The 12362-nt window shown below is 34.9% G+C and overlaps 1 protein-coding gene across 3 annotated transcripts in view; it reads right to left on the bottom strand.

Annotated features, from left to right (window-relative positions):
• The window catches only part of TMEM38B (transmembrane protein 38B), a 55884-nt gene that overhangs the window by 29956 nt on the left and 13566 nt on the right, over positions 1 to 12362 (bottom strand). For all 3 annotated transcript variants that reach the window (XM_057498903.1, XM_057498904.1, XM_036903304.2), the window contains 3 exons: positions 3713 to 3897; positions 2797 to 2884; positions 1324 to 1441 (listed from right to left, as the gene is read on the bottom strand). In XM_057498903.1, the coding sequence (XP_057354886.1) occupies positions 1324 to 1441; positions 2797 to 2884; positions 3713 to 3897 (391 nt within the window). The remainder of the gene's footprint in view (positions 1 to 1323; positions 1442 to 2796; positions 2885 to 3712; positions 3898 to 12362) is intronic.

The raw sequence follows: 12362 nt of genomic DNA, 5'->3' as shown, positions 1-12362 counted from the left end.
AATGCAAATTAAAACCACAACGACATATCACCAGTAAGGATGGCCAGCCTCGAAAAGACTAAGAACAACAAATGCTGGCGAGGATGTGGAGAAAGGGGAACCCTCCTACACTGCTGGTGGGAATGTAAACTAGTTCAACCATTGTGGAAAGTAGTATGGAGGTTCCTCAAAAAACTAAAAATAGAAATGCCATTTGACCTGGGAATCCCACTCCTTGGAATTTACCCAAAGAATACAAGTTCTCAGATTCAAAAAGACATATGCACCTCTATGTTTATTGCAGCACTATTTACAATAGACAAGATATGGAAACAACCTAAGTGTCCATCAGTATATGAATGGATAAAGATGTGGTACATATACACAATGGAATACTATTCAGTCATAAGAAATAAAGAAATCCTACCCTTTGCACCAACATGGATGGAGCTAGAGGGTATTATGCTTAGTGAAATAAGTCAGGCAGAAAAAGACAAATCCCAAATGATTTCCCTCATTTGTGGAGTATAACAACAAAGCAAAACTGAAGGAACAAAATAGCAGCAGACTCATAGACTCCAAGAAGGGACTAGTGGTTACCAAAGGAGAGGGGTGGAGGAGGGTGGGTAGGGAGGGAGGGAGGAGAAGGGGATTGTGGGGTATCATGATTAGTGCACATGGTGCGTATGGGGTTACAGGGGAGACTGTAGCACAGAGAAAACAAATAGGGACTCTGTGGTATCTTACTACACTGATGTACAGTGACTGCAATGGGGTTTTGGGGGAGCCTCAATAATAAGGGTGAATGTAGTAACCACATTGTTTTTGTGAAACCTTCGTAAGACTGTATTATCAATGATACCTTAGTAAAAAAAATGTTTATATATAAAAAAAACATTTGTAAACCTCTAAAGTAAACACAAGTAGATTTCGTAAAGGAAAAAAAAAGAGAATGAGCACAGATATGTCCTAATCTAAAATTCTGAAATTTTAAAGCTTAAAGAAACCTTAGGTAACATCTACCCCAAGTATCTCATTTTACAAATTAGATAACATTGTCTTCACAGTCTCTCATCAGCACTGGCCATTTCCACTACTCTCTGCCCTTCAACATACTATTAGACTATCAGCAAATCTTTCCTGATAGCCTCGGCATAAATCAAATGAGAAATCATAGAAGAGCTATGCTTCAGAAAGTCATGGATGTCCTGAGTAAATTCACCCAAATATCTTTTTAGACTGTAATAAAGATAAGAAATAAATATTCCTATTACTTGCCTAGTGTGTAGAAGTCTGGTTATACAGAATCTGTAATACTGATTTATAGCTACTTTGAACTCTTACCTTTGTGACCACAAGAAACATGGTAAAAAGGAACATGAGATTATGCCTTGATATTCCCAGATGCTTAGTGTGCTGGAATGTGAAGATTACTGACCCCAGCAGGGTTACCTTGGCAGGGCTGAAAACAGAATACATTTTAAGTCAGTTAACTAATAAGCATGATCTATCTCTGTGTTTATCAAAAAGTACTCCACAGAATATTAATTTAATGAGTTATTAATAGACAAAAATAATTCTGTGAATATACTTAAGTTTTAGAAGTGCTGTTATATAAAGTTTATACTTTCTTCACAGCATAAAGTACGAGAGATTTAGAATGTTCATACTCACTGTGACTCTCTGAGACATATCTGACCACATAATGCCTTTTCACAAAGGATTTGAAAGTCCCATGTTCCACAGCATGATGTGGAAAAAGTAGGTTACCCCTGAAAAAACCTTACAGTGCTCCTTGGGTGGGGTAGGAGAAAGAACAGAAAGCCCTGGTTTGTACCATTTTCCCATCTTCATAGTGTAAAATATTCCCCTCAGGGCCAATTTTAGGCTGCTATGTGGAATGGAGAAGAGACACACACAATTGGCTTTTATAAAATAGTATGAACTATCTCCAGCACAGATTATTAGCATTAGCTAATACCTTAAAAAACTAATGCTGAAATTTTGCAGTCTATAATATGAATCTACATAAGAAGCATTACTTTCAATTTACGTATCTGCCACATAAAGTATTATCTCAGTAACAGATCATTATCTAGTTCTTTATGCTTACAACTGAAAAAGATAAAAGATAAATAAATAATAAACTTGGAATGCCACATTGCAAAATACAAATGTAAAAGCCCCTATGTGCATCTTATGAATAATTACATCATTTATTTATTTATTTATTTATTTATTTATTTATTTATTTATTTATTATAAGCTAAGGAGTGAGTTCAAAACAGGGTTATGTTTAGGCAACAAGAGTTTGGACCGCACGTAACAATATGATTGGACAGCATTCATGGTCTGTTACAGTGGTCTCTAAACTTCTTGACTATGCATCCCTATTGGTAAAAAAAAGTGTTTTAAGATACTTTCTAACATGTGTTTATCAATTAATATATTAATTTTATATATATGTACAACTGCATTATAAAACATACACTGAAATTGACATTCTTAATAGGATAAGATAAAAAATGGAATTAGATTTATCTTAATGTCATTTTGCTATTCTTTGTTTCTAATAGCTTGGGTTCTGAACCATAGGGGAGAAAACCACAGTGAAAAGAATCAATATTTATTTTAAAAACTATATATGAGAGAACAGACTTTTTGAGTCTGTTTTCTGGCTCTCTTCCCATTATCATTACTATTTATTTTTCAGCTACATTTCATCTACATTTAGTGTCTCCAAAATGTTCTTAAAAACAAACTTGGTAAGATCTATGGATAAAAAGTCAGGTCTCAGTATAGTTTATACCAACTCACTAGGACATCTTCAGCCATTCATTAGCTTCTGGTTTCCAACCTCCTTTTACCAACCGTTCAAAATTCGTTATAACACTACCACCTGCACCTAAAAATAAGAAAATAAAACAAGAATATTTAGCCAAATTTTATATTTTAAATGAATTCATAATTCTATCTCTTCATTTAACATTCCAAGAGGATTCCCAAAATATAATTTTGGGGAGGATGGAAAAAGTTGCTGTGTACATTTACAATACTGAAACAAATGCAATTCTTCCTTTTTACCAACATGGCAATTGCCTATTATAGTATAATTAAGGTTAAACTTGGGGCTTCAGGCACAGAGATATGCCTAAAGGCTTGTTTCAGACCTGAAAAATAAATTCCTCTGCTTTATCATTTCTTTCTCTCATAGCAGTTTTAGGTACAATACATGACACACAACAAGAGATCAGAGAAATTTGTTCGATTCCTACATACAAAAGAACTCAACAATAAAGGTAACTGATACATGAACCCATCATCAATCTGTATTTACTATTCCTATTTACTCAGTATGAAAAATAAAACATAAAAAAAACAATTTTTCTAATTTACATGTACCACATAAACTCCTAAACTTGTTTTATTTATGGTGGCACTACACTTTAATTAACTATGAATCCCTTATTCTGGGGCTGCTAGTCAAACCAATTATAAAAATTCTGTATCATAAGAGAGTCAGGCTCAAGATAATGTCTGATAACTACTACTAGTTTTGAATTAATTTCAAGGCTTGAAAAGCACTAGTTTTGAATTAACTTCAAGGGCTTCCTTCTTCCAAAAAGACACTGTTATTAAACTATGTGGTCTCTATTAATGTAACTAGAGAACTGTTCAATAATAGTAGTGCACCAATAACAGAATATTTATGAACATATATTGTTAGTATTACCTCGGGCCCATCCAACAGCTATCATGACTATCCAGCCATCTTTGTAATAGCTACTAGCATGTGTGACTCCACCTACTATTTTCCAAGTTCTAGTCACCTCCTTCATTCCCGCAGCCAAGAGTTGAACAGGTAGGAAAGAACAGCCCTGGGAAACTAGGTCACGTGGGCAAAAAAATATAATATACCTGAAAGTAAAATTTAGGTATTTAATATATAAATAGAATCAGAAGAAAAGAAATAAAAATCCAGCACATCAGCAATAACAATTTGGCAAAATGCAGCAAATGTAATTATATTGACACAAAATTTGACTTAGAGTAGACCACAGAATGGGTAGGGTCAATTTTTTAAAATTACATGAAGCATACATAATAATCTTCCCAAAAGATATGACCACAGAGGGTAATTTCATCCTGTTTGGATTTCCAAATACTCAATATATACAAAAAGTATTTACTGAGTTCCTAATTTGTGACTGTACTCTTCTAGAAGCTAAGTGCTAAATCCACTGTGAAATAAAAGCAATGTATAATCACTTCTGGGGCAGGGATGTCCATAGTTACAGTGTCTTTGGCCACTGTAAAGAATGAAAAAAAGAATGAAAAAGAATTAGAAAAGGAACCCTGTTAGCTGAGTAAGAATATTTCAACCCCACTAACATCTTCACCTGTGCCTCCTTATACAGTACATAAACTGCAACCTATAAAAAGAAAGGTCACAGTTCTCAGAGATACATCTGTGTTAAGGAAAATCATATTTCCATACAGCTGAAAGAATATAAAGCTTGTTCTTCAATTTAGTTGAGTAAGCTTAAGTTTTAACCAATTAAACTGTGATATTAGTTTAAGAATAATTCACTCCTCCCCATGTCAATTCTTTTTTGAAACTTCATTTGTTATAAGCATCTGTTCAAACAAGTTAGCAGTAGTGTTAATTGGAAAACACATGACTTTTTTTTCCCCATTCCTAAAACACTCCCTGGCAGACAATTTTGTGCTTTAAAGCAAAACATGTCTTCTTTCTAATGGAGTCACATGAAATACACTGAATAAAAGAAGTACTATATCTCTTCCAAAAGAAGTTGTTAATCTTATTGCAACTCATAATTCATAAAGTCAGAATTCTCAAAAGTATTCATGAACTATGAAATCTATTTGCCAAATATACATTGACTTTGGGAGTTTTGTTGTATTTAATATTCCCAGTTCAGACTAAATTCTGATGGCTCTGTATAACTAAAATAATTGGTTCCCACGCTTCAACATAACTCTTTACAGATTTTTTATAATATATAAAGGCTATATATGATCATAATGAATTATAATAGTCCTTAGGTGGCAGGTATCTTTCATCTTGTTACCCCTTCACCTAAAGCTCAGAATGATGAATTTCATAGCCCTGAATTTCATTTATTAGAAGATAATCCAGAGGCCAAGCACAAACTATTTCAAATCAAGAATTAGTTGATAAAGAGTTTGAGAGAAAGGACTAAATTATCAGAGAGTAGAAAAAAGCTTTTTGAAAATGACTGGTAAGATTAAAAATTTTACATGTTGACATAGTATTTTGAAAGCCTCTATGTATCTTTCCCCTTAAATATAGAACAAATTTCCAGGAATTAGATTAGGTACCACGGGGGAAAAACACTTACACTTAGATAAATAATTTAAAATGTATTTTTAAATAAGATAAAAATATTTTGCTGTCTACCATAGATTAGATTAAGATGGATTTGATTTCGCTTTAGCAGTAATTAACGCTCAAAAGTAAAATACTCAAGGAAACAAACAAACAAAAAAATACAAATGATCCTATTTTCATTCTCTACACCAAGACTATCTTTAATATGAGTTATATTACAAGAGAAATCTTGGGCTTTTTCTATTCAATTATGTGACATTAAGGCATATAGTCTGAAATTTGTAATTATTGCTTTTTGAACAAATAAGTCTTTATCCTATTTAATCGTATATTTCTAAAGTATACCTACAATAACATTTTAAACAGAAAACAGTTCTCATTTTGAGTGTTCAATAGTCACAGGACAAAAGAACAATTGTTTATTGTGCTCAGTAGTAAGTAAACATATTAGCCAATGGCTCCCTAAACAACTATTCTTACTCTTTAACTTGTTATATATTTTTTAATTCTTTTAATGAATCACTCAACCAACACTTATTAAGCAATTACTATGACCCTCCTTCTGTAAAGATTATATTTCATCTTTTACTGAAATTGTGATATCTACGGAACCTTTACCTTGTAAAGCGCCTAAACAAAACATTGAAAAAGAAGAAATGGGACAAGAAAGAAACTGATTTCTCACACATTTTAAAGTCATACAGATTACTGGAGAGGAAAAAAATGGCAAAGAATAGTGCTAAAAAATAAAAGTTAATCCAAAACAAGATACAATAAGATGCTAGGCCACTGACACTGAAAGCTAAACCAGTTTAAGTAGGAAAGATGAAAGTAGGATTTAGGTTAATACCAAGAGTCGTTGAGCAGAGAGAAACTTCCCATGATTAGTCACTGACAACTCTTGTTTTCATTCTATTAATTCCACTCCTCTGACTACCAAAGACAATATTACTTAACTAAGCGAAAGCAGAATGGTAAGCCAAATACACTTCATATTAGCCCAATATATGATAGCTTTGTTCTTGCTCTTATTACTCTAACAAATTATTTATTTTATGTATATGCTTTGAAAATGACTATGGCAGAGTGAGAGACCCATAAAACTATAACTTCTCTTGTATTTTTCTTCACAAAAATGTGCAACATACAACAGCTGATTCTTGGAAGTTTAAGGAAAACAAATTGGGACACAAAATCAATACATAGACAAACTACAAAATATTTATTTCCCCCATAAAATTTCAAGAAGAAAAATCCTATGAAAGTGTGCACTGTCCTCCAAACAACACTATGACATACCAAGTTACTGTGTCCCTTTGCCAGTAGATGGTGCTAATATCCAGACGTGAGCATTGTGAGTTATTGTACTAAATAAAGATGACCTTTCCACTAAGTGCATTCAGAGTCCTTTTGAGTTTAGCTTGCTAGAGTTTCAAGTTCATTCCTAACATCATTTTATCGCTCCAATTAAAATCAGATGAAGATCTCAACTTCAAAAATCTTAAAAAAAGAAAACAATAAAATATATTGTCTTTAGGCAAGTATCATTTTTTATATTTAAAGGTCTGTCTGTGAGGACACAATGTCTCTATTTCCAAAGTCCAATACATTGTGTAAGCACAGACTAAAGGATTAGAAAGCCAAGTTTGGCTCAAACTACTAGATATCTGTGATATCTTGGGCAAGTTATATTATACAACCCTTCTTGCCTCAGTTATATCACCTATTAAATGAGAATACAGTACCTACCTCACAGGGCTCTTGCAAGATTTAAATTATTATATGTAAAGCACTTAGAAAAGTGTTTGGGATATAGTAAATACCACAAGAGTGGTTGCTACTGTTCTTTAGAACTGATAAAAATACCAACAAAATAAATAAAATATGGATATTAATACAACAGATTCCACACAGCAGTGAGAAGGAATATACTATAGCTACGTGCAACAGGTGAATTTTAGTAACAAAATGTTGAGTGAAAAAAATAGTCTAAGAACTATATATAGTACAATACCTTTTTTTAAAATAGGGCCAAATAAAACAAAAAAATCTATTGTTTAGATTATTCATATGTATGATTCACCTTTTTCTAAAAGGTAAGATAAACACAAACAGGAAAGAGGTTTACCTGTAAGACAAATGGGATAGGGGAAGAGTAATAAGAGGATGTATACGTTATTGGTAAAGTCCAGTTCTGTGGTTGGGTGCAATACAATGGAAATGTAAATTAGTATAAGCATTTTGGGAAATGATTTGGTATTATCTAGTAGAATTTAACTCCTAAAAGAAAACATAGGCAGTAAACTCTGGGGCATCAGCCTGAGCAATTTTTTTTCTGGATATATCTACCTATGAAAGGTAAACAAAAGCAAAAATGAACTACGGGGACTACATCAAACTAAAAAGCTTCTGCTCTGCAAAGGAAACCACTAACAAACAAAAAGACAACTACTGAATGGGAGAATATATTTGCAAATGATATATCTAATAAGGAGTTCATATCCAAAATATATACAGAATTAATAAAACTCAATACCAAAAAAACAAGTAACCCAATTAAAAAATAGGCAGAGGAAGTGAACAGACAATTTTTCAATGAAGACAGACTTGGAGATGGCCAAAAGGCACATGAAAAGATGCTCAACATCACTGATCATCAAGGAAATGCAAATAAAAACCATGAGACATCACCTCACAGCAGGCAGAGTAGCCAGTATCAAAAAGACAAGAAAGAAGAAGTGCTAGCGAGGATATGGAAAAAAGGAAACCTTGTGCATTGGTGGTAGGAATGTAAACGGGTATAGCCACTATAGAAAACAGTATGAAGATTCCTCAAAAAATTTAAAATAGAACTACCATACAATCTAGTAACTCTACTTCTAGTTATTTAACAAAAGAAAACAAAAACACTAATTCAAAAGGATATATGAACCCCTACATCTACTGCAGCTTTATAATAGCCAAGATATGGGAGCCAACTAAGTGTCCATCAACAGATGAATGGAAAAGATGTGCCATACATACATAATGGAATATTACTTGGCCATAAAAAAGAATAAAATCTTGCCATTTGTGACAACATGGATGAACCTAAAGGGTTATTATGCTAAGTGAAGTAAGTCAGACAGAGAAACACAAATACAATATTATTTTACTTACATATATGGAATCTAAAAACAAAACAAAAACAGACAAACAAATGAATAACCCAGAGGCAGATTCATAAATACACAGAACAAACTGGTGGCTGCCAGAGAGGAGGGGAGTGGGGGGATGGAGAAATAGGTAAGGGGATTAGGAAGTATAATCTTCCAGTTATAAAATTTGTAAGTCACAGGGATAAAAGATACAGCATGGAGAATACAGTCAATCATATTGCAATAACTTGGTATGGTGATAAATGATTAACTGTACTTACCAGAGTGAGCATTTTGAAATGTATATAAATGTCAAATCACTACGTTGTATACCTGAAATTATTACAATATGTCAACTATACTTCAATTAAACAATCACTCACCCTATAATGCAAACCTACTCTTAAGCATGTATCAAGAGAAAAATCTTGCTCACATACACTAGTAAATGTGTACAAGAATGTTCTGAGCAACACTGTAATAGGAAAAAAATCTACAAAACACTTTCACTCAACAGAGGGCTGGATGAATACTTTATGACAATTCTGGTATGTTATACAGTAAAAATTAATAAATCACAACCATATAAAATAAGACTGAATCTCAAGAACACAAGTTGAACAGAAAATACCAGGTCACTGAGAAATACATAAAAACATATGCTAAAACTATACTTAAAAAGGAAGGATAAGCACAAAATCAAGGTGATGGTCACCTCTGAGTAAGGAAGAAGGGAGGTGGGATTGGGCAGAGGGTGAAGGGATAGCATACAGGGGATATCAAAACTTTGGCAAGGATTCTGGGAAGATGGTGACAGCAGTGGCTGCATAGATTCTGATCTCTTCAAATCCCTACCTAAAAACAGGGTAACTAGAGAACAAAACCAAAATCCCATCCACAACCCTTTAAATAAAACTATATGACAAAGTGTGGGGTAAATGGAAGTTCCTATACCCAGGAACTTGGTGATATAATTGGCCTACTGCTAAGCTAATGCTTCCACACCTGCAGGCAATAAGCTATTATTGACTAAATCACTATACAGAGCTCTGCCCAGTGCTCTGAGTGGAGACAGAGACAGAGGTGGATTCCTGCAGACTGCTGGATGCATATGTGATTCTAGTGCTTGACCTACAGCCAGGAGAATAAAGCTAGGTATAAACCCTTTTACCCCAAGAACATTCCATTCTCATTTTTCAGTCTCACTGAATACATAGTGAACTTGCCCAGGGTTGAAACCCTCAGGCAAGTCCACAGGCAGAGTTGGCAGGATTCACTGTAGACCAAAGAATGGAACAGGCTGCCCTCATGGGAGGGTATTTCAGCAGGCTGCCCCTATGAATGCAGAGACATTCGAGTGTCCCCCAGTGGGCATGTGGTCTGAGGTGGCTTGCCTCCTAGAGGGCTGGGCCCCACCCCAGGACTAGAGACAGGTGGAGGTGACACCTGAGGCAGTAGAGGTGGCCCTCGACATAATAAGGAAGTCCTTTGAGAAACAGAGTGCCTGTGAGGCAGCAGGAACTATGGGTTGGCTGTTTCTCACAAAATTTAAAGTTTACAGATGAGAAGAATGTGCTCCTGTGAGAGGCACATGAGAAATGGCAGCAAGAAAATGAAGCTGCAAAGTGCTGTGGATTTGTTGAAGAATGGAATGGCACTGATATGACAGGTGGCAGCACAAGAACGCAAGCTGCAAGGCACTGTGGAGGAGGTAAATTTTTTTTTTAATGAAACGGTGTTGCTACGAGGTCCTGTTGAAGAGGTAAAGGCCATGAAGAGCAGGATGTACCCATATGAAAAGCCCAAGAAGAGGTGGTGCAAGAATGCAAGCTGTGAGGTGCTGTGAAAAAGGTGAAAGATTCTTTGCAGAATGAGACAGCAGCACTACAAAGTGCTCTGAAGGAGGCAAAGGCCATGGAGAAGGATGTACTCCTGTGGGAAGCACAGGAAGAGGCAACACGAGAATGCCAGCTGCAAGGTATTATCTCTTCAATAAGAGAGCTGTTGAAGACTGAGCTAGCATTGCTGTGAGGCACTATAGAAAAGTTAAAAGGTGTAGCAGAGGAAGCACTCAGGAGATTGGAGAGAAAGGTGCCATCAGCCCTGGAAATAGAGGAGGAGCCCAGGAAGAACAAAGGAGTGATGCTGGAGGCACCAACCCCTCCTCTATTGAAAGCCTGCACCGGTTGGAATAAAGAAAATAAAGATGCACCGACTGCAGGTTCCGCTGGGAGAGGAGCAGTCCCCTCCCCAGGTTGTGGAGCACTCTATGCTCTGCACCTATACTCAGGCTGAGTTGGTGAATTTGGGCTCCCAGTTTCAGCAGAAGCCCTCTGAGTCAATATCAGCTTCGCTCCTGCATCTTTGGGATATGGGTGGATGGAATGGTTCTGTCTGGATCAAAGATGGGAAAGCTGGCTTCATTCACAGTTCATCCTGCCTTGAGGCAGCAATTACAAAATCACATTAGACCCAGAAAATGACTCCCTCCTTGATTGGTTTATGGCCATCCTTTGACCTGTATGGCCCAATCAGGGTGATTTACCATCCTCCTAGGCTTAGATGGCAGACATATGCTGAGCTCCAACAGGTGTTACAAGAGTTAGGTAAGAAAAATGCCATCTATAGTAACATTTTTAAATACTTGAAGATAGAAAGTGTGATCCAGTTATTTTATGCCAGTAAAGCTGACTTCCAAGTACAAAAGACACAAACTTATCAACATGTGAGAATTCAGGGACTAGTGTTCCTGATGAATCTATGAGAGAATAAGCTTCAGACAACCTGATTTACTGGATCAACAGAGACATAGGACTGATGATAAGCATTAAATATACAGTTAGTTGTAAAACTAAGAGTGAATGGGAATTAAGAAAGTGTATAGTAATAACTATGACAATAAAAAAATAGTACACTTTAAAAATGGGAAAATGAAAAGTGTATATGCAAAAAAATTTAACATTTCAGAATCTTATCAGTGGTACTATTAGTATTGTTAATCCAAAACTATTACATATTGTGTATATAATACAGAATAAAATAAACCAGTAATGTTGGAATATTCTAATTTCATCATTCTTGTGCCCTTAAGCATGAAAGCTTTTACTGTGGAAGAAAGGAGACACAAATGTAACAGAAAAAGGTTAAATAAAATCTCTATGGTCTTGAATTTGAATTAGAAATATCAATATGAACTCATGAGTTATTTTATCCTTACTTTTCTTAGCTCTGTCCACTGAAAAGGCCTAGAAACAAAAATCAATCCAGTAATAATGAACATCTCTAGTGATGAGACTGTCTTGAAATGCCATTTCTCACTAAAAGAAACTAGAGCTTCTTAGAGAAATAAGTGATTCCAGAAGAAAAGTACAAGATGAATCTTATATTAAGTAGCAAGGAAGTTAATCACAATTTCAAGAGCCAATATGAAGAAGGTCCTACCAGCAAAAATGGAGCAATTTGAGTTTCAATAATGAAAATAATTGCAATTTACTGAATCCCACGAAATATGCTTAAATTCATGAGACCACAATTTTAAAAAAAAACTGGTCACCTTTAGAAGATGGCACAAGACTATTCATTATCTGGAAAACTAGTAAATAAAGGGAAAGAATCAAGGATTTATCCTACCTTTCTGATATGAACTGTACAACTGAATAACCAAATAATAAATACTTCATAAAAGTATCTGTTTATACCACTATTCCAAGAAGTTTATAATCTGTTAACATGCTATTCCAACTAACGTACAGCAAGAAAAGACAGAAATAGTCTATTAGCATTTTGCAATTTCCAATAGATACAGTCACTAAGTGTACAAGAGCTGATGTCAACAAAAAAGAGCTACTCAGACATTTTGGGCCTCTTACGAA

This window comes from Manis pentadactyla, chromosome 3 (genome assembly GCF_030020395.1).
Source record: "Manis pentadactyla isolate mManPen7 chromosome 3, mManPen7.hap1, whole genome shotgun sequence".
NCBI lineage: Eukaryota > Metazoa > Chordata > Mammalia > Pholidota > Manidae > Manis > Manis pentadactyla.
Note: the sequence above shows the minus strand (reverse complement) of the source record. Positions and strands in the feature narration are given on the sequence as shown.